The 23,081-nt window shown below is 43.1% G+C and overlaps 1 protein-coding gene and 1 long non-coding RNA gene across 4 annotated transcripts in view; one reads left to right on the forward strand and one right to left on the reverse strand.

Annotated features, from left to right (window-relative positions):
- Positions 1 to 15,294, reverse strand: part of CPLX1 (complexin 1) — a 115,544-nt gene extending 100,250 nt beyond the window's left edge. The window contains exons 1-2 of one of the 2 annotated variants that reach the window (XM_042023510.1): positions 15,196 to 15,294; positions 13,268 to 13,370 (exon numbers count right to left, since the gene is read on the reverse strand). In XM_042023510.1, coding sequence (XP_041879444.1) covers positions 13,268 to 13,298 — 31 coding nt within the window. In that variant the 5' untranslated portion in view covers positions 13,299 to 13,370; positions 15,196 to 15,294. Of the gene's footprint in view, positions 1 to 13,267; positions 13,371 to 14,181; positions 14,404 to 15,195 lie in introns of those variants that run through there. The other variant, XM_042023509.1, reaches the window with a different exon arrangement.
- Positions 14,487 to 20,223, forward strand: LOC121662400. Of its 2 annotated transcripts, XR_006015280.1 has the most exons (3): positions 14,488 to 14,570; positions 14,840 to 14,975; positions 15,783 to 20,223. It is a non-coding gene; the product is annotated as an uncharacterized LOC121662400 (long non-coding RNA). The 2 variants fall into 2 exon arrangements; XR_006015279.1 differs by having other exon boundaries at positions 14,487 to 14,975.
- The last annotated feature ends 2,858 nt before the right edge of the window (positions 20,224 to 23,081 follow it).

Genomic DNA, 23,081 nt, shown 5'->3' on the forward strand with positions numbered 1-23,081 from the left:
ATATCTCCCAAGAGATATCTGCCTAGGAATGTAATTGATTCTACACGTCTTCAGGGCTTATCAGTTCTTACTGGATCATTTCACACCCTGAACTTCATGAGAAGAGGAGTTTTACTTTCCAGGTTGTCCTGCACTGAACACATTTTCTTTTGTTCTGTTCCCTGGGCACAGAACAAAAGTGAGGGGAGAGAATAGATGAGGAAATTTATACAACACTAAGACAATGTCAGTTTTCATTAAATACAGTATTTTTAGCATGGACCACATGCTACCTGGCTGTCATGTCCTTAACCTAAAGGGTAATTTTGTTATGAAAGATTGCAGGATGGGAGTTTGGTCACCTCCTCCTACGTGGACGACTTATTTACCCTCCTAATGTCTCAAATAATTTATCAGAGAATTTGCACTGCATAAAAGTTATCAATAATGCACCAGTGTCAATGTGTTTTATGTACTCACTTCAAACAAAATATGAACCATGCTGTCCCTGCATGTGCTGACTTTGGGCTTCTTTTGGATTTAAAGCTTATTTCAAATCTTTCATAAACTAGACTATTACCTTTTTTTTCTTGCCACAAAATGGACACCTTTTCCTTGAATCACTTTTGTATTCCATACTGCCAGCCAAGGCTACTGTGAAATATCTGTCATCCAAAAGCTACTAAACCTAATGTTTGTCACTTAACCCTAATCATAATTTCCAGCTAACCAGTAAGGCAAAAAATAAATTTCTTTACCAACTCCACTCTCTTTACATCTGTTTTATTCCCAACTGTAACATAACCAGTTATAATTGAGTTGCAGTTTAATCAACTAAGTGGGCCACCCTGTGAGGAAAAACAGAGGGAAAAAAAAAAGAAAAAGAGGAAAAAAAAGAAGAGAGAATCTAGGTCGCTCTGTCCTTAAGACAGCAAAACAGATAATTGCTTCACTCCACAGCATCCATGCTGCACTTGAGGTATGTTTGAAATCTTATGTAACTAATACCATCCCTAGGTTATCCAGACCATCCCTAATAATATGCCATAAATACCTCTTCCATGCACATGAAGGTGATAGATCTGACTAATCCTTTTCAGAGTGTGTGAAAACAAGGAATATTCCAACCCATGAGATTATGAGGGGATTTTTTTTGAGTTTTTAAGGAAGAAAACTCCTTTGATTATTGTACTTGCATCTGCAAGGACTTAATAGAAATGCTGGTCTTCAGTTGCTGTTGATTTACAGATCTCTGTCAAGAAAGACAGCTGTAATTTTTCAATTACATTATGCCGTATCAAAGAAGTGCCTATGAGTGCCCAGGACCTTGCTGTGCAGATCGAGCACTGAGAGTCCCTGGTCACCCAGAGATTGTCTCTGTTGGGCTAGATTAGCTCTACTGTCTTTTAGTTAGAACTAATTTTTTGAGTACATAAAAAGGACCTAGTACAGAAGGATCTTGTACAGTGCAAAGCAAAATGTACTCTAAGGTGATCCCTGAATAAAAAACAAGACAAATAACTACATAAGAACCAGCAATAAGACAGCATGCCTATAAAGAGAGAAAAAAAATAATGGGTGTTGTTAGGGCAGCCAATTCAAAATAGTCCGCTGGAGTAAAAACAGCATTGAAACTGACACACTCTACATTTAACCCAGGGAGAGGATTCAATATGTGAAGCAAATTCAAAACTTTGTGCACTTTGACTTCACTGCCCTGTGTGGAAACAGAACACTCTTGTCTGTGGTAGTGGTTGAGAGGATGCATTTTAACCACTTACTTTAGGCAACTGTTACTGCATCTGCCAGCATAGCAGGAGCACATGCTGTGGTCTTGGAGGAGAGGTGCTGAGCACCCAGTAGAAGGAGTACCAGCTGAAAAGTTCTAGCAGATGACATTCAAAACACAAAACCAGAAGTCCCAATCAAGCACCTCAGCCATGAGGCAAGTCATTGTCTCCTCAACAGGGGATCTCAGGCCACATGACCAAAAAACATGTTAAACACCTTGACATGGTGTTCAGAGAGATGTGAATTGCAGTGGGATCTCTGCCTGGCACAGTGTTCATCGGCAATATAACAACATGCACAATCAGAAGAAAGGGATGGCACATTCCTCCTCTTCCAGAAGCCAACAGCTTGCAATGGCAGTAATCTGGATCTACCACTCACCTGTGTGCCCTTGCTGAAGGTTTCCTTTGATCAGGCACTCCTGAATTAGTCAGGCAGTTTTAAGGAGACCTGGTTGAAAAGTTATCAGCCATGAGGAAGGAGAATACAGGAGGCATTTGGGCCCAAGATGTTCAGTCCTGCATATAAGACATGGGTCTTTCTCTGAGTGCTGGGCCAGCCCAAGGCACCCTCTGAAATCACTGCCAAGATAAGAGATCTAAGTCATGCTGCAATGTAAGCCTGTGTCCAGAATATTGACAGATAGCAGGTGCATAAACTATGGCATGTAATCTGAGTCTAATGATCAGGAAAATAGTAAATATTGGTACTGAGGAAGAAAGAACAGCTTATTTTCAGACAATTGTTGAAAACCAGGAAGAGGTCCCAGAGAAACACCTAATTCTTAAATTACTTACATCTCAACTGTAGCATAAAACAAAAAAAATTACCAAATGCATTGAAAACAGCTGCTTCCACATAAATTGCGGGTAGAAGTTACCATGGAGGGAATTGCAAGCTATGCTTGTTACATGAAACTCAAAATCCTTGCCTGGGCTGAAGAACCACAGCTAGAAAGATATCCAGTGCAGCCATCTATTCTAGAAATTACTTTGTAAATCCACCAAGTCCTTTGAAATAAAATCACTTTCAATCTGAATCCAAAAGTTGGTTCCAAATCATCTGTGAGCATGGACATAATATAGCTGGAAGACCTCTTCTCTCATACAAATACAACGGGGCTGAAATGTTTCCAGAAAAGGGAAAATTTACCACAGCTCTGTAAATAACTGACCCAGAGGGACACGATGCTGGTTCTCACTAAGCTGCGTTCTGGACACCATCAGATGTTATCACATATTGGAACAAAATCAAAATTTAGTGTAAAATTGAAACCACTTTTTAGGGAAATTCTGTTATTATGGACAATCTCACAAGTGAAGACTCAAAGACATCAACTCTCTGTTGAGGTACCCAGGACCAGTAATTACTTCCTGCCTCACTGGCCCTACCTCTCTGAGCATGTACAGTTATTTCAACTGCACCCAAGACTCAGTTTCCATTTCTTTGTGCTTGCTTCTCTCCCACTAGTCAAGAGAAAATAATTACTGACTCAAGGACACTCGTGGCCAATTTATTCACATAATCCTTTTACCAGTATTGTTTTTCACTTTAAGTAGCTCTTCCTTCACTGCAGTGTTCACCTCTCTCATGCATTTAGAGAGAGTAGTTGTGTCCCTGCTTAACCTTTTTCCTCAGCATTTTAATTTATCCCCATGCAATTATAAATTTCCTTTCATGCACCTTTAAAGCTTGTCATTGTGCAGCCAGGGTGACATGGAACAGAAACTTCTGATATTTAAAGGAAAACACAGAGGAGAAAGTTGCAATTGTCAAGAGAAGGGTTTTAAGTACATAGAATTAACAAAAAAAAAAAAAGAAAACAAACACCAAAATTAAAAAAAGATTCATCTATTTCTAATGAAGTCTAGATTTTTTCCTAAATTTTTTTCCAAGAACTTTTATTCCCAGCTAGGACTGTGTAGAGGAGGGACTATATACATATGCTGGCAAAATCTCTGAGTATTTTCTTGTTCTCCTCAGTTTTTTTGCTTACTTGTATTCTGTTTGGGTTTTTAATTTTTTTTTTAAGGCAAAAATAAATCTGAAGGAAACTGCAAAGAGAAATCTTATTCACAAAGAACAAAACATTTCACTCAGATTCAGGGAAGAGTAGCATGCATACACTTAGCTCCAGCATAAAAAAAATATCTGTCAGAGATTAATAATACATTTGTTTGGACATGATGTCTTAGTCTCATATAGTTTTTCATGTGTGCAATATGTCTTCTTTTCTTGGTTGCTGAGAAAAAACAACCTGGATGTTTAAAAGCTTTTCATAAAAAAAACCAAAACAGCAGCCTTAGTAAAAGCTTTCCAAAGTCCTCTTGCAAATTAAGACTTTGATTAATATATGCATTTTCAAAGAATTCAAGAAGACAGGCACTGGAACAGAGGCCAGGCAGTCCCACACAGTTCCTGCCCCTTCAGGGGGGCTGCAGAGAGTTCCACACTACACACAGTAACACCATGGCAGTGAAGTAGAAATAGCAAGAAAGGATCATTGCCAATATCAAGTCAAGGACAGATTTTCAAGTCCATTAATCTGGAAGTTCAGCTCTGTCCGGCAGTAAGAAGCAGAAGGAGTGATAGAAGGACAGAAGAATGCTGTTCACTTCCCATGAAGGGAAGGGTAGTGCTCAGAGGCCCATGTGTCTAGTCGAGTCTGTGGTTTTCTTGGGATAACGGGGTCCTGTACTGCTTTCTATGCAAGGAGACTGGGAGAGACACCATTTAACCTAGAGATCAGGTTACCTTCCCAAGCATACCCAGGGTTCTCCCACAGACAAGGCCAGCAATAGAGGCAACCATCTTACACTCGGTTACCTTCAACAGAAGGTTCAAACTTCTTTTCTGCTGGTCAAATTTGCCTGAGCTCACCAGCAAAAAAAAAAGAAGATGGAGATCCAGGGACACAGAGACATGGCAGCTCAGCTATTTGTCAACCTAGGCATTGACACACATTTCTTTCCCATCGTTTTTCCTTTAATTGTTGCTTGCCTTCCCCTTCATTGCTCCAATTCTCTCAGGAGACTGGAGTTATCAAAACAGCTCCACCATTCCCCACCTGGATTTTTTTTTTCTTTTCCTTATTTTCCACAGAAGGTAATTCACAGCCATTTGAATCCCAAATTTATGTTGATTTTGTAGTATGTTTGACATTCCTTCAAGGTCAGTATCACTGCAAATAAGCTACAAGATTCAAATCATGATGCAAAAATGTAGCTACTAAGCAACTTCATTCTTGTAGGTAATGACAAATTCAAATTGCAAAAAGATGCACAAAGTCAGCAGATTAAATCTGTCGTTTGTATTAATGCACTTCTGCAGTGACTGCATCCCCTCAACTTGAAAGTAGCTCGTTTAAAAGTATGGGAGGAAGGGGGTGAAAAAAAAAAATCTATCCTCAAATTGCACAGGGTGGTCGTCAATTTGTCCCTAGCAGAGAGATACAATTAGTTTGAAGTATTTTGTTTCTAATGTGCACAGTGATTCGTACCAGTGATAGATCACTAGTAACCTTTGCCATGTCTGTTAACTGCAGCTGTTACCCTTTAGCAAACCACATGAGCATCTACTCAGCAGTTGTTAGAAACTTTCAGCCTTCTCAGCAATGTTCTACATGCTCAGACACGTACTCCAGACCCAAAAACTAACCTGAGAGAACCATAAGTGACTATATCCAAGCTCTCACAGTCAAACTGTACGTGAGAAAGTATGACGGCAACCAGCAAAGTGCTCAAAGCACTAAGTTAGCAAATGTTTATGGTTCTGTGTTGCCTTGATCAAGCACTAGGTTTCAGCACATGGAATGAATATAAAAAGGCAGTGCAAAGGTGCAGCCTCACAAAGAAGAGCATCCAAGGCTAAGGCAGAGTGCTTTCTGGTCCACTACTGAAAGAGGAGAGCAGAGAATTTGGAGGAGCCCTAAGTATGCTGCTGAGGGTCTTTACAGCTGTTGGAAGTGGGAATAGAAACTCTGCAGCTTCGAGGGACCAACATCCCAGTTACCACTTCATGAACCATATCCTCTCTCCAATGGCCTAGAAAACTATGAATTCTCACTCTAGATAACACTAGAACCTGTATTTGTCTCTGAGTCTCAGCACCAGTGCCTATTCCCTCTCTTTCTTCTCTGAACACTATCACATAAAGATCAGAGAAGGGACCTTGACCTTCAAACAGAAGAACATGCCTCTTGCATGTAGCCCTCTGATATGAGAAAACCCAGTGGCAACAAATTAGAGATCTATCCCTTTCTTTCTGCCTGTCTTATTGCCATTCTTCTTCCAGGCCTCCTCAACAATTTGGCAGACTGCTGGATAACTTCTCATCTCCATGCAACTTCCGCATGAAATTTCCAGTGACACCGTCTTGTTGCTAGGGTGGATTTTTGTGCTGTTGGCCTTTGGGGGGTGTCCCAGCACAGAAGAGACATTCTTGTCTTCTCTAAGGGCAGGATGCCTGTCTTCCCTTAGTGGAGAGCCTTTACTGCAGTGCTAACAAATACAGACCATACAGTCTCAACAAGACTTCTAAACCCAGGTAGGCCTCATAGATTTGATTTCATAGGTTTATGAATTCAAACCTTACCCTTCTAGTCAGAGAACAAAGCCCTTCCACGTACATCAGCTTTGGTATACATGGGTTTTCTCTAATGCCTGTCCTTCTGCCAGAACATGAGCAAGTACCTAGGTGTCCACAGCTAAGACTTGAACTACATCCTGCACTTCCCTCTCCTTAAGAACGAACACAAAGGCAAACCAGTAGCTTATATTTAGAGCAACCCATTTCACCAGGAAGATCTGAGTAACTGTAATACATCATCCACTAAGCTCCAGCCCAGCTCCAAATCCGCTGCGGCAGATAGCATATCCTATGCAACACAGGCCAAAATTTCAGCACTGACAAATTCTGTTTGTGCCAAAACCATGCAGCTGGCAAGAAACCACCACTTCTCTCTACTTCGATTATGAAAGGTAAAAAACTATAAAAGTCAGAAAGATTCATGTGTACAGCAATGGATATTAAAATCAAAAAGTATGCAGAACTTCCTTCAAAGTGGACAGAAATACCAAGGAGAAGAATCTTTTTTTCTGCCATGAATCAATCCTAGACAGACTATTTATTATATGTGAAATTTCCTTATTTCTCCTGCTCTGAGAGAGAAAACTTCTTGCTTATCCATGTCACTCCATTCCAAGCAGGCTTTCGGCAAGCAGGTGACCTGCAGGACAAATCTTAGTTAAGCTCTTTGTGGCCTACCTCTACAATCAGCTGAAGGTTGCACATTTCCTCCAAGGATACTTCAATAAGCACACTGCTCTCAGTGCCTGCTTGCAAGTAAGACAAACATAAGTAAGATCCCAGCAGACACAAGGGGGAGGTTTTATGTGAGTCTAACAGCAGCAGGCCAAACAGAGGCAAGCAAATATGAAAGGAAGAAAGGACCCGCCAGTTTTTCATCTCCTGTTTCGGATCATGGATGGAATAAATCAGCTGACCATCACTGTAGTTGTTTCACTGGTATCATCTCAACAGCAACCATTTGCTTCCTTGGAAGACATCTTGCAACTTTACCAAATTCCTTGAAGAAAATCTCTTTGCCACAGTACACATTAGGAAGAAAATAAGGCTTTTAATACCATTCCTTGTGAAAAATGTATGCATCAGATATGCCACCTACCCCAAGTTCCTGCCTCCTGTCACTGGATCCCAGGAAGAAGGGATCAGTACCTCCTTCTCCACTTCCCCTCTTCAAAAAGCTGTAGAGAGCAACAAGGTTACCCCTCTGCCTCTGTTTCTCCAAAACAGAAAAAACAAGTCCTTAGCCACTCCTCAGATGACATTCCTTCCAGCACTTTCACCAGCTTTGTTGCCCTCCTCTGGATACATTCAACTCCCTTAAAAATCTTTTTAATTTGTGGGACCCAGAATTACACACAATATAGGCAGAATTTATCTGAGAATGAAAGTAAGTGGCCCTCCAACACCTATCACATGCTACAGTGGGCTTAAGATCTCATGTCTCTTGCCACATTCTCTGTTCTTTGTGATTTGGATGCACCTGACTGCAGAGTGAAAGACCTCATGTGTTAAATGTTTCAAGGATCACGGACAAAAGAGACCCCAGAAGTCAATACCAGCACTATTTGTTGGCATTATGAATTGCAGTTTTGCATTACAGTTTCTGTCCTGCTCCAGAACTTCGTACATTAACACAAGCAGTGGAGCACAGCCTAGTTGATGCATGAGGTCCCAGAGCAGCACAGAGGCTCAGCAGAGAACTGGAAATGTGAGAAACAAGAGAGTGAGTTGGAGAAGGACAAAACAGAAATCTCTGTGTTTATTTCATGGTTCCACCCTGAACAGGTCTGTATGGCCTCTGACTGCACTCAATCTTGCTAACTTCTGCAGGAAAAATTAAGAACTAAATCCTCACATCACAAGCTACTAAAGTGAGGCAAATGCAGCAGTAGAATATACAGAAGGTCACTGCTAAGATGTTAAACACTAGTGTGGTTTTCATTCAGGCTTATCTGGTGTTCACACACCCTCACATATTCCCTAATGTAAGCTTAGCACAGGAGCTGCTCCTTCAGAGCTTAAGTCACACAGTGTCTTAAATCCCATTATCTTCATGAGGGCTTGGATCTCTGTCTGCCTTCAAGAACAAGGGGACTCCCTCTGGACTGTGTTTTGTGGTATACCTAGCTGAATCAAAGTTGCTGGTAAGGGACACGAAGTAGGCAGTGCACCCCCGCTGACGTGCTCCAGATGGCAATCTGGTTGCATTTGTTTTCTGCCTGCAGTATTTTCAGAATCCTTCTAAACCAAAACAAGTGTCCACTGATTCTTGACAGAAGAAGCAGATGTGAAGCAGCAGTTCCCACTCTAAACTGCTGCCAATAAACCAGAAAATCATGCCTGTAGTATCTATCATAGTGAATATCTATCCAGAAACTCAGACGTACCCTTCCTCCTAGTGGGATTTGCATTGCACAATTAATTCCAGGGGTGCTGGAAGCATGAAGAAGAAATTTAGACAGTACCATTCATATGCACTGTTACACGTGAAAGGATTTTCGTAATTTATCTACAGGCTGACATTAAAAAAAGTCAATATTTAAGTCAGGCATCCCAACCTTTTACCGTCCAGTTCTTGCCATTTCTCCTATTCATGTCAGTAAAAGCAGCACACTAAAAGGGCTCAGTGCAGCATCATATCTAGAGCTACTGTGCAATCTGTATATGCACAATTTCACAATATTCTGGTACGCAGAATGTTGCTTTCTGCACTAGGAAATCTCTCTCTTCAAACACATCATGATCCAATATTCCAGTAAATCCTCCTCACTTTCCATAGGTATCCTCTTTTCATTTTCATAAGAAAATATCCCAGACCCTTGGCCCTCAAATCACCCAGTAACAGAATGACACCCAGAAGAGCTTCATGAAGTTCATTGTCTTCTATTTCAATCCAGTTTCCCTATTTGTCCAAGCCAGCAGTGACAGAGGAAGTGATACAGTGTAGTACAACATGGGAGTCAGGTGTTCATGCACAATTTGCTTTCACACAAACTTAGGAAGAAATAAGGCACGCACAGTGAAAAGCATTATAGCTAAACTCCTTCAGGACCCTCTTCAGATCCTCCAGTTCCTGCTCTCTCCTGGGAAATCATTGGTCATGATGACAGTAGCCCAGCTCTCACCTGACTTGGCAAAGAGCACTTCTAACATAAAATATAGTCATGAAATTACTCTGATTGTCTTCATTTAATGAACTGTCACAGGAACAGCGAAGTGACCAATCACCCTGGCTACCCACCTCTGTCAACGTCTGGTGATGTAGCAAGGTCAGAGGTACAAAATATCCCCTTGCTGTTACTCCTGTGGAAGAAGAAGTAGCAATTTTAAACCTTTAGGTTTCCTCTTACTATTTTCTTCTTGCTGTCTTACACAGCTAATCAGCATCATGACTTCTCCATGGCTTCTCTCACGGTAAGAAAATAAATTGTTTGACTTCCATATAGGGTGTTGAAAGGTCTGAGAAGCACAAGGGGAAAAAAAAGCCACAGAAGCAAATTGGCCAAATAACCTACTATTTTGTACTGTTTTTCCTGGACCGCAGTCCCCACTGCTAATGAAACGGTCAAGGATTTTTCCATGAAGAAGCCACAGATTTAAAAAGACACATTTCAAGCTGGTCAACCTCCAGGCAGAAACTCTGCTGCCAACACAGCAGCAAAATCCAAGCGCTGGCAGGACAGCAGAGGATGACCTTGCACTGCACAGAAACAGCAGGCTTCTGCAGACCCTCTTTAACAACAAGTCAGGGAAAGGACACATTCTACTTCAGCAATACAGTAACCTGTCAAACTGATTTCACAAAACCTAAATACCCTAGTCACACAGACTTCCAAACAAAGCAACTTGACACCGCATAACTGCCTTTCCTTGCTTGTTAACTTCAAAACACCTCGTTGCCTTCTTCCCCTAAGGGCAAAACTCCAAGGAAAAGCAAATCTGATCATTCTGTGCCATTACAGACAACAGTAATATCTTCAAAGTTTGCTTAAAGGCAATGGCAAAACTCCCACAGAAGCGTTCTGCTAAGCTTAGTGTTACTGCTAATTAGCAGAGAGGGAGACCTCCTCTTCCTCAATAAGGTGAGTGAGGAGGTAGGAGAACAATGACATTTTTCTTTCAGTACCTTATCTGATCACTCCCTGTGACAAAATCTGGTCCCAAACTCCTCAAGTGCTTCAGAGACCTACATGGTAGGGACCAATAGACTTGTCCAGTAGGGAAAGGTCAAAGGCACCTGCCTGCAAACAGATTTCAAATCCAGGCTCTTAGCTATCATAAGCTCTGACCTAAGCCTCATTTTAGGGCTCTACACTGGGAAGAGAAAATGACATACCCATTATAAAAATGCTCTGTCAAGGACACCCAGCTGGCCCTCAGCCTCTGTGAGTTGTCACCAGCTGAGATGGTTGATGGGTTAAGCTACCTTAGCTGTAGGTGGTCTGCAAGCAGAATCTATAGCAGGTCTGACTCTGTGTAGATTAGAGGGGACCTTACTGACAAAATTGCAGATTTTTTTTGTTTCTTCTAGGAGCGCCATAAGAGATTTTCAGAATGGGGTAAGAACTTCTGCACCATTCAAAAAATCCTATCAAACAGACAAATTAATTCAGAGGTGTTCTGGGAAAAGTCATATTAAACTAAAATCAAAGAGCCATGAAATCCACACAAAGGCCTCCCAGAAAGTGAGGATAATAAAAATGGTCACTAACAGATCAGACCATGTATCCTAGCCAAAACAAGCCTATCAGTCACTAGAGGTTTGGTGCTTTGCTCAATTTGACCATCCTTGTGGACACAATTCACAGATTATTCTGAGTTGGAAGGCACCCAGAAGGATCATTGAGCCCAACTCTTAAGTAAATCTCCCTTTGGATATCAGAACTGGCAGACAGAAAGGGTTCTGGCTCCAGAACTAAGGAAGAAAGCTATAACCTTTAGACCTCGGCTTGCTGTGCCAGTGTGGCCAGCTAGGGTGATTTGCATCAGCTTGGACTTTAACTCCAAGGAAAAACCAGTGTCCAAAACCACCTTTATTTTCCATATTATATTTGCACTGGGAGAACTTGTTTTATCTTGTTGAAACTATTTGTAATTTAAAAACAGGACTCTGCTTAATGAATTAGCATTTCCTGGATTTTACCACTCTGCAGAGGCTTCTCCTTTATTGAGTAAGTGGGTAAGTTCCAGACACATTAAGTCATCTGGCAGAAGAGCTGGTGCCCTGGGCAGCATCTTGACAGACATCAGGAGCTCAGACCTCACAAAAAGATGCTTTTTGAATTTAACCTCTCAGAAAGTCCTATTATCATATAAATCCTGACCCTGGCATGCAACATCATCTTAGAATGAAGGTCTGCCCAGGGTGAATGTTGTTAAGCACAGGCAGACACTGCTTCCAACTCATGTAAGTCACCAAGCTGCAGAAAAAAGCAGGCACCATAGACATTATTCCTTTGCTGCAGCCCTCCTCCCCCTGCCTTTAACTGCAGTCTCTAAGCAGTTATTTCCCTTTACTGGATTCATGGATCTCCAGCTGTAGTGACTGTATCTCCAGTTTGCAGGTACATTAGTTCATTTCTGAGCAAGCAACCTTGTTCACACTACAGGAACCAGTGCAAAGCCTGCAGATCTTAACACTCATTCTCCTTCAAAACAGGCACTGAAGAGTGAAATGAAACAGCATCGCTACCACACAAACCATTACCTTCTCACGTAGATGTCTTCATACCTCGCTATTTCATGCAACCAAATTAGTCCCTTTCTTCTCCAGTTTGATCTCCCTATTCAAAATACCCCAACTAAAACTTGGGTTGCTTGCTCTGTTCCTAACTCTGACATTTTTGTTCCTGTGGTGAAAAACACCCACCACTTTCAGAGATGAAAATATTGTTTCCGTGCCACGGAAGAGAGCCCTGCAGTAAACATTGAAGTTGTGTATGACATCAGTATCACCACACATTAAACATTTATACAGCCCCATGATTCTACAGTTTCTTCAAAGAAAAAAGAATGAAAAATGCACACATGAGATAGAGTACAAGAGAGAATGATCGAGTTCCCCTGAGGCAAATATTTCAGTTCCCAAGAGCATCCAGCATGGCCTCAGTGATGCTTAGACCAAATGTACAGGTCAAGCAGCCTAGAAAGTAACTGTGGCAGAAAAAAGGAACCTCATTCCTCATTCCCAAATATTTGTGCAGTATTTTCAATTTCTCCTACACACATCCCTACTCTTTCTATTTCCCAACTCTAGGTTAAAACAACTCCTCACACACATAAGCTAATATACAGAAACAAATAGAAGGCTGGCCTCAAATCCAGGTAAGGTGTGTAGGAACACATTCTTTTATTTTCCCTCTTTTTTTGTGGCATTGTTCTTGCTTAAAAAAATAACTCTCAAAATATCAGGGACAAAAATTTCTGCACTGGCCATTTTTTGTTCAGGATTTGGCCAATCTTTGGAGCAAAGATGAAAGAGGGCTTACACACGCAGAAAAAATGCCACTCTTTTCTTTGGGTTTACTCTGCCTAAACCAGTCTGCATCCTTTATAATACCTGCCTCAGTGGCACGGCATGAAGAAAATCAAGACGTGCACAATTCACAGCAGGATGTGCATCCAAATGGTAGGGTGCCAATTAGGCATGACCCAGGGCCAGCACACCTTGTGTGGGAGGGCTCTTCTCTGACATAGGGCTTTGGTCTCTGCTAATTGCTGCCCTCTCCTGCTCAAACTCTTCAAACACTCCACTCTGGGATAATGGACCAGTGACAAGCATGCTCTTCCAAGTCCTCAAAGAGTTATTCCAGCTGCAGACTCTACCACAGTAGACCATCCCTTCTCTCACCAGGTGCAGAGGGGAGAGGTAGGAGAGATTCAAGGCCCCTCGTGTGCCAACCACACTTACCTCCTAGAGCTTGTTTCATAACAAAATCCATGATTTGTTGCTTGGGGTCCCGCCCACCTTCACACCTCACATGCACAGAGACCAGGAATCCTTGGAAGGCAGCCTGCAAAGAGGCACAATTAAAAGAGGAATAGCGTCTCTAGGAGAAGAAAAGGCGAATGCTTGGTCTTCCTCAGCTCTCTCCCCTCAGCCTTCCCCCCTTTGTCTGAGTGCAGACAAGTTTCCAACCCTCCATCCCTTCAGACCCTGCTTTGCAAGGCACCTGAGGAGCAGAGCTGCATGCCGGCGAGCGGTCAGCGAGTGGGAGGAGTCAGGGGTACACGGTGGTTCACCCAGACTGGGCAAGTGCCCGGGAGCAAGTGCGGAGGAGCAATGCGGCGCCCCATCAAGGCTTGTCTCCTGCACACGGGCAGGAAGGGGTTAAACCTTTGAACTTTCTCGTTTCTCCGCCTGCTTCTCGCCCTCTCGGTTTTCAGAAGGTTTGCTCCGAGGTGGCAGCTCCGCCCGGGACCGCCGAGGGGGCATTTGAAGGTGAAGCGCCCTGCAAGTGCCAGGGAGAACAACCGGGGGATGCTGGGCGATCAGGATGCGGATGCAGTCCGGGTGGCGGGATGGAAAGTCCCCCACCAGAACCCCTCGGAAAGCCGCCAGCGGAGTGCCAGCGAGGGCTGCACCTCCTCGGGGTGAGCCGGGACGGTTCAAGGTTGAGACCGGCCTGCCCCAGGTGCAGCACAGCAGCCTCGCCGCTCCGGCTGCTGCCTCCCACCCCCCGCCCGGCTCCGGCACCGGGTCACAGCCGTGCCAGCACCTGGAGGGACGAGGGCTATCCCTGTCTCTGTGTGCCCGCACCCCGCCTCTCCTCTCTGCCCTTCCCGGCTCCGCTCGGCACGGCCCGCCCGCCCCGGCGCCGATACCTCGCTCGGCGGCAGGCGCTGTGCTGAGCCGGGCCGGGCCGGGGCAGGTGGCTGCGGCAGGTGGCGGCTGCTGCGGCTCCTCTCCTCTCCCACGGGCTCCGGCCGGCGCCCGTGTGCCCGAGGGTTGCCGGGGAAGTTGCGGGTGCGGAGTGGGGGAGAAGGAATGAGTCCAGAGCTTCTCCCTACTTTTCCCCCGCGCCCCTCTTTTTATCACAGCATTTCCGGACCATCCCACCGACACGGTCCCTCCTTCCTCCTCCCCTCGTTGCGGGAGCTGGACTCTCTCCCTCCCCCTGCCTCCGGCTCCCCCGCCCCTTCCCTGCGCCGCCCTCGCCCCTCGATGCTCGCCGCCGAGCAGGCCCCCAGTGCTTCCCAAGCCCCTCGGAGGGGTGCGTGTATCTGCATGGGGGTCCCCCACCCCATCCCCGGCTGTCTCCAGCAGCCAGGTGTCCTTGTGCTTTGCCGTGGGGGGAAGGAGGGGTGGTTGTCAGCCCGCTGTTGCATTTTGCAATTGCTTCCTTGCCTCTCCTCAGGAGTCAGTGTGTGTGCCAGGGGAAATCTCTGCAAACACGGCTTCCTGCAAAAGGGGGAGGGTGTGGGAGAGCGTTCTGCATCCTCTGTTCTGAGTCCTTCCCGGAGATCCCCTCTTATTCCCTAGGTCCTGGAACGAGTTGGAGAAGCAAGGAAGAAGATAGGGAGGGAGCAGACCCTTCTCCTCTCTCTTGCTTCGCCTCGGATTAACTGTGGCCGGAGAAGAATCGCCGGCTGCTCGTCTCTGTGCTCTCCCTATCCAGGTGGGGGGGGCGAGGGCGGGAGGGGGGGGGATGGAGGGGAAGGGTGGGATGGGGGAAAACAGGAAAGTCATCTCCCTGCGATTGTCGCTGAAGGACGCGAGTGCAGCGATCCGTTGTCCAGCCCGGGTTCGGGACGGCATCTGAAGGTGAGAAGGAAGGAGCTGTGCGAGCGCTACGTGGCAAAGCAGGGCAGTACCCCCTCCACAGCACCGGCACCCACCTTTAGGGATGCCGACAGCCGGCTTGGAGCTGGGTGCGGAAGAGACGAGTTCTGCTGCTGATCCGCCCTTTTGTCGCCAACAGGAGAGATGGGACAGCAAGCCCCAAAGTAACCTGTATGGGTCTAAAAGGAGGGAGGGGGCTAGGGCGGAATGCTGCCGGCAGTAGTGGGAGCCCGGGGACAGGGAGCAGCGGCGCCTCCTGGGGAGCCGCTGCCACGGCCCGTGGGCGACCTCGTCTGAAGGTCAGGAAGGACGCCGGGGCTGCACCTGGCACCGCGCGGAAAGGCACGCAGATCCAGCAGGCATGACAGGCAAGTCAATACCTCCCGGGGCACTGATCGGGGTCTGCAGCCTGCAGAGCTTACAGATCCCAGCTGCAGATGCAGGAGTGCATGTTTCTACACTCAGGACAGTGTTTACCACCTCGGTCTGCCTCTGTGTCCCATGCCTGTCAGTGTTTCAAAGGCATTTGGATAATGTCCTTTGTACCATGTTTTAATTTTCGATCATCCTGAAGTGATTGGACAATTGGATTAGATTGTCTTTGTAGGTCCCTTCTGCCGAACTGTTCTGTTCTATTCTGTAGGCTCCCAGAAAACCACTTTTGCAGCAGACACTAGTGTTACTCTAAGAAACTCACCTAGGTAAGCATCAGCTGCACTTTTACTAACAAGTTTCAGAAAGGAAAAAACAATACCAAGATGGGGTGGAAAACCCTCTTGTTTTGAGTCTTAACTCACCCCCAGAAATTGCGGTTCAAAGGTCATAATGCCGTATTTTTGTTGGTTTTTCATACATAACATAGGACTGTGCCAGCATAGATAACTGTGCTCAAGAAAGGAACCTAGGAGCCTGCTGGAGCTGTGTGCCCAGGCTTTTGTTCTATTAACACAGTATTTCCAGATCTGTATTGCCTCCCCAAGTGCCTGTATGACTAAGCAGGGCTTATAGTTTGAGTCTGTCATAAAACATCTCACATTCCTTTTTCATCATATGATTGCTCTTAGAGAGAAGGACAGTGTCCCCATCCCACACTACTAAACCTCCATATGCACACCTTGCTCTCATATGCCGGAGTCTGGGAAGGAACAATTCAAATTACCTCAAACAGAAGGATGAGAAAAGTGTGGGCTAATAGTTAGAACACCCAATCACCTAAAATCAGCTTTCTTCTTCCTATTTTGGGAATCCTGGACCATGCTACATCAAGGAACTCCTGTAGCAGCCGAGGGTCAGCATAGCTGAGTAGGGTTGCTCAGAAATGTCACTGTTCTGCTCATAGGCTCCTTACAAGCTCTCTAGTATTGAATGTCCTCCCTTCTGTGCAGAGAATGGTGATGTCATCCACAGGGACTTCAGAAGCCAGACAAAAAAATAGAGACATCAAGAAGTCTCTGGGAGATCCTTGAGCTTCTTGTTGACCTGTTTAAAACGGCTGGTCTGTTTCCAGAACCAGCTGACTCTCCGAGGGTCATGCACTCGTGATTCTGTTTCCAAACTGCACCCACTTTTTCCAGATTATACAGCTGACACAGAAAATCATGACACATGAGACAGGGAAACAAAGCTCTGCGCACCAACTACCTCACTAGTCCCTTCCTCTTCAGGAGAGCAAGGTACATCATTGTCAAATCACAAACTCCACCAAGACACTCGTAGTCCCAGCTTCAGTCTCTCTTCCCTGCCTCAAGCACCAGCTTCCAAATAACTCCCACAGAGCACCTTCCAGGTGAAAATCCAATCACCTGTGAGCCTGATTTGGGTACATCCTGTCCAGGTGATACCCTGGCTATTCAGTCAGGAAAGTTCCCACCAGTACACTCCTCACCACATGAGGATCAGGCACAGAGGCAAGAAAGGATGCAGTTGAAAGAGATGATGTAGTCTATAGATCTGGGTCTATTCATAGTCTCAGAAAGGCTTCTGGGGAAGGCTTTTACCTTGGAGGCAGAACCTTTACTCAATTTGCCGAGAAACCCAGCTGGAAAGATGGACCCATGGGGATCTGTTACGTGATTTACCTGCCATACATGATGTCTGCTACAAAAGAAATAACAGCTCCTGCAGCCATGGTAATGATACGAGCAATGCCACATGCATCTTCTTTCTGATGGCATACAACAATATACTAGGTTCATAATAATTTATGAGTATGAATCTGGCAGTAATGCAATTTTATAACACTTAACTGGACAGCAACAAATCTCAGAAATAGCAGTGTTTTCTCAACAGAGTGAGGCATAGAGACTAGTATCTGTGCATGGGAACTATCCCAGCACCACGGACAGAGGAGAGCAGCCACACATGCCAAGGCTACATCTGACACCTCTAAAATTTCCCCAAATACCAAAGCCAGTTCTTAGTCTGGTTGGCACTGTATAGCTGAGATATGCTTGCTCCTGATTGTGGGAATAGGCTTGTTCTTCCTTACAGAACCAGAACAGTAGGAATCCACTTTGTGACCTTGCTTTGTGCAAATGTAGAGTACAGAAAACTGAGCAAAAATCTCCTCTGCGGAGTTTTGTACATGGAACTCAGATTCCTTCCTTGGCCACCAGCTGGGAAACTGTGTTTATTGATATCCATGTAAAAAGTGGAATAAGCCAATAATTGTGTTTGGTGACGTTTTCCATAGAAAAATGTATATTTGGATCTCCAAAAAGAAGGAAAGGGCTGTTTTCAGGAAAAAAAAAAAATTGAATTAGTTAGGATGTTTCATTTCAACATCTTAAAATGCAGTGTTTGATTATTCAGTTCCATATGGTGTTTGACTACTAAACTGAAACCAATGCTATGTGAAAATGATACTAATAAGAAAGCTCACAAACAAAATGTAAAGGTTATAGAAAATACTGAGGCAGCTGCCCAAAATGAACAGAGTTTGTTTCTTCTTCCCTTTATTTTTTCCCCCACTATCTTATTATGAGCTCTCACTGTTGTAACTGCTGCGCTGCTCAGTGGACTGCAGGAGCAAGATGATTAGCTTTTTATCAATACAGCTGCTGATACAGAGGAGTTAGGTACTTGCTAAGGGTAATTTGTGTACATCAGTTGCAATCCCTTCAGTGGTTTATTTCACTGAACACAAATCTACTGTATGTTTCATTTTCTCTCCAACTGTCAATTCTGACTGTCAAAACATTTCAGAATTTGAGCATCTTTTACTTCTTCAAAAGTATTGCTTTGTTTCTTGTTGTTTCAATCAACTTACAGCAGGCTTTAAATAAGCTCTTTATTTTCCAACCAAATAGAAGAAAAAACAACATAATATTATTTTTAAGAAGTGTGTGTTTCCCTTGAACCAAAATTACAAAAGGACTTTTCAGCCATTTCGGATAGCTCTGAAGACCTGGTCCATTGAAATCTCTTGACAATGAACTTTCTAGTTAAGCATTTGCTTCAGCTATCACAAGACCAAATTTTATCTCCCTGCTCTTAGAAAAACTAAAACAAGCATGTATTGATTGTTCTGTCTCAATGACATGCAAACACAAGAACGCTAATTATATATATATTATATATATATATAGATACTTTTTTTTAATGCACACAGATGCCCCAGCCTAGTTTATGAATAAGCCCCTTGGTAGGCTGCCATTTACAGCTTCTAGCTCCTAAGCTGACAACTTCTTGTTTGTACTCTACCTTTTCTACTCTCCTAGTCCTTGTAGCTCCATTCCTTTATTTGTTTCCTGTTGTCTGAACAAGTCTTGCCTTACCGGACTAATTGAGGGCTCTGATTCCTGTGGATAAGCATAATCAGGTAAATATCCCATAGCTCTTATCTCCAGGATTTACAGCTCTACATTACAAGGCTTCTTTGGCAGACAGAAGTTGATCATAAAGCCAAGAATCCATCTTTATCACTGCAGTGATTAAATAATGATGTCTCTATCCAAAGCATATCAAGTTTTTGTCATGAGGTTATTATTTCAAGTACTTTTGGCAGGAATTTTTCCACCAGTGAATAAGCTATCCAAACCAGAGCATTCTGTAATGTGTCAGGTTATACAGAAGTTTAGAGGCAGAGAAAGCAAAAAAAAAAATTTTGCTGTTTTGTATTTGATGCTGTTAAGACATTCTACTTTGATGTATCAAAAGTGCTGCACCTTTTCCATGACCAAATCACTTTGCCTTGACTCTTTGCTTCAAGCAATACATGTTTGTATTGTATGAAAAATAAACAAAATCATAGCAGAGTAACTCAGGCTTTTTTCAGAATTCTTATGTCATGGAGAGGGAAAGAGAGGTCACACTTTTCCTCCTTGTTGCAATTTACAGTGCAAGCAAGATTCAAAATGTCAAACACACTTTTCAACAGAATTTCTATTTTCCCAGGTAGTTCTGTGTCTCACCTTCTTTTATTACTCTACGTCTTGGAAAAGAAAATGATCAGAGGGAAACAGCATACTTGGCTGAGATGATAGCTTGGTGTCAGATGCTACAGCCTGTAATTCTTTTCCTGTGTTGAAAGAGTAGTCCCAAGTTCTGACCTCGACTTGGAAGGAAGGCCCTCACCTCAAAATGTCAATCTCCGAGCCATAACAACAAATTTAATTGTTTAATATTTTCAACTTTTCATTAAGTGTTAGGTGAATGTGTGCTTATCTTTAGATACTTCAGATACTTGTAGAGCAATTACTCTTAGGTGTGATGCAGATGCTGGCAAATTAAGCTGTTAAAATATTATGCTCTTTACACTCAGATGTTTCTGAAGAGACCATGCGATATGACAGCTCAGGAATTCTCATACCTTCCTATTTCAGTTTTTTTTCACTTGCTCTCCATTGCCTCACTTTGATAACAAACCTAAACATGTGATGAAGTCATTTTCTAGGTAGAGTATATTAGCTGAATCAGATGAGTGGAATAGCAGTACTTGAAAGTAAATCTATGTAATCCACATAAAGTAGACATATGTGTCACCTTAGAATGTTTTTGTTGGGTTTTTTTTTTTTTACCTCAGTGGAACTGTAAAAAGTAACTTGTAATGTCACATAAATAAATTAAAGTATGCAGCCAGCTCATTCCCTGCCTTTACTGGCATGACATTTCTTCTATTGATCCATTCAGTGTCAGTGAATCAACAGCTCCACAGTGTTGTGGGAAGAAGGTTGCATGCAGGTAGCAGGGCTGGAGATTCTATCCCCTTGCATTGCACAAACCAAACACGAGGAATACAGTGCAGTGAGGAAACTCCTCCACCAGGGCATCCACAGCTTAATGCATCACATTGGTCTTTCATCAGCTTCTCTCCATGAGGATCCAAGGACATCCACTACCATCCCATTTCCTGCTTAATCCTTGTATTACCAGTTGATCATATATGTCATTGTCCCTATAATTTTCTTTTCCTTCTGGTATTTTTTAAGACTGCCTGTCTTCAGCAACTGGCACAGCTTCTCACAATACTGTAGCTTTGCATTTCATCTCTCTGGCTCCAAGTACTCTCTTTTTGTGTGCAAATCAATGCAATGGAGATGAAATGTTACATCTTTTACTGATTCTTCCCCCGCTGACTATTTTTTACACCACATCTATTAAGCCTGTAATATTATCCCACTGTCTTCAGGGGCTATGACAACTAGTCAGACCCCAAGGATTTAGTCCAACCCTGTAGTAACTCTTACAGCTAGAACCGATTTTAAACAATAGTTTGTAATTTTCTTCTTTTAATTTTCACATCCTCCCAATGTCCAGTTCATGAAAGTGAATCCCTTAACAAAAAGGAGAAGAGTTAACTATGCTGTATAATGTCAGCAGAATACATCAGCTGTGACCACATTATATAGTCACAAAATGGGTGACTGACTACTGGCTAATAGAAATTAGAGTTTAGTAGCCTTAATAAAGTTCTTACAACTAAATATGATGAGTATTAGACAAGTGTGGCCAAAACACAGGCTTCAATTTAAGCTAAAGCACTAGAGAGTTAAACTTAATAGACTGAAATAGCTGGACTTGGACACTTCTATTAGTGCATGTGTGCTGAATCCAAATTAGTTCTTCTAAGCCTGAACATCTCATATGATGGGTTTCCCTGAAAAGAAATTATGTGATTGTAAACATGATCTGTCAATTTAACTCTTACACAGGGCCTTCCTGTATAATCAATCTTTGCTAAAAATTAGTAACAAAGTGAAGGAGAAAATTCACTGTGTTTATAGAATCCTTGGGAAATGCAGATCTAAAGAAGAAAATTTCCTGTGTTGAGAGTCCAAGCATTTCAGAATTCAATAACTTGAAAGCCCAATAATTAATATACCTGAACCTCTGTGAAGTACAAATATTGTTCCAAACATGCTCATCTGCCTTTAATTTCACATTGCTTCTGTCTAATTAGCTACATGCCATTTCTCACCTAACCTCCTTTTGTAATATTTAGTCTTCAAATGATAGCATTTATCAGCTGGATGATGTGCAAAAGCAAAGCAGGTCACTATTCTTGCACATAAAAATGAATGTCTCTGTCCAAGCTCCCTCTTGCTGCGTCAGTAATGTTGAGTAAGAGTGAGGTCATTTGCCCACTTTCTGAGACCATCGGGCACAGGGTGCCAGGGTTGGGGCAGCTGAGCTGGGGAGGCCTGGCTGATGTTGCGTCAGGCTTGGCCCATTGAGGACTGAGAAATGTGTGTTCAAAGACAACTTAAGCAACCACACAGAAAACTTTGTTTTCCTATTCCATTTGTGTTATTTCTCAGGTTTCCAAGCTGCCTGGGAATGGTGGCAAATTTCCTGCTGGGACTTCCTCTACAAATCATCATTTCTTTTACTCCCACTCAGCCTCTACCACAATTACACTTTGGACTAAACCCTTCACTTCGGAGAGTTCTCTGCTCCAATATCATAGTCGGATTGTGAAAAACACTCAAATAATGGGTTAGGACCCTGTAGTTAAGCACATATTTGAGCAACCTGCCTGAAAAACAGATTTAAACCCCCAAAGGAATATGAGCAAATCAAAGATATTTAATGTGGAAATAGGATATATACAACCCACCTGAACATTTATTTAGTATTGTCTATCCATTCCATGACTTTTTAATCCACCAGCAAGTTTCAACCTTAAGTAACACAGGAGTAAAAATCTCACATTATGAGTTTTGATTAATTTCATGGAAATTGTTGGCTTGTTAGAGGAGAATTAAATTTTATTAAGTCTTCATGAGAGACTAATTGTAGTAAGAATCCCTGCTAGGAAACAAAGAATATACTCAGGAGAGTTTTCAAGGAATTGACATTATATTAAATTGGTGTATGTTTGGGTTTCTTTCCCCTTCAATTTGAAATGGTGAGAGACTCAAGAATTAATCTTCTCCACACTTTTTTTTTTCCACTTGGACTACCTCTGTCACAAAATTACTTTATAAACTAACTTGAAATGAATGTACACTTGTGGATATGAGATTTGCCTTCTGCTCCATGACATATGAGACTTCACTGTCACTAGAAAATTAAATAAAAATTAGAAATTGAGCTCTGGGAGGCACTAAAATCTGCTGCCTGTTATGTGCATGGATTTCAAATTGCCTTATTCATTTACTAAAAATTCCTTGGACACGTATTTCTTTCACTCCTTATAAAGGTATACCCATCTTAAGACAGTCTTACACCATGATGAGAAAAGGTAAGCAAAACAAGAAAGGCATCACCTTTCTGCAGGAGCGGAATTTGAACACTAGTGTCTGGAAATGAGTGTGGAGTGAACTCTTGCTCCCAATATGAACCAGCAGGTCCAATATTAGCAATATTGCACCATACCACAAATACAGATACGTGAAGTTCATCAGCAAGGTAAAGCTGAAGTATTGAGATCGTTACTAAAGGAGGGCATGAAAGGAGTTTGACCCATGAGAAGAACAGTAGTGTGTCCAGGTTTCTCTGG

This window comes from Corvus kubaryi, unplaced genomic scaffold (assembly GCF_017639235.1).
Source record: "Corvus kubaryi isolate FWS band 111438036 unplaced genomic scaffold, C.kubaryi_AGA036_p1.0 37249, whole genome shotgun sequence".
Lineage (NCBI taxonomy): Eukaryota > Metazoa > Chordata > Aves > Passeriformes > Corvidae > Corvus > Corvus kubaryi.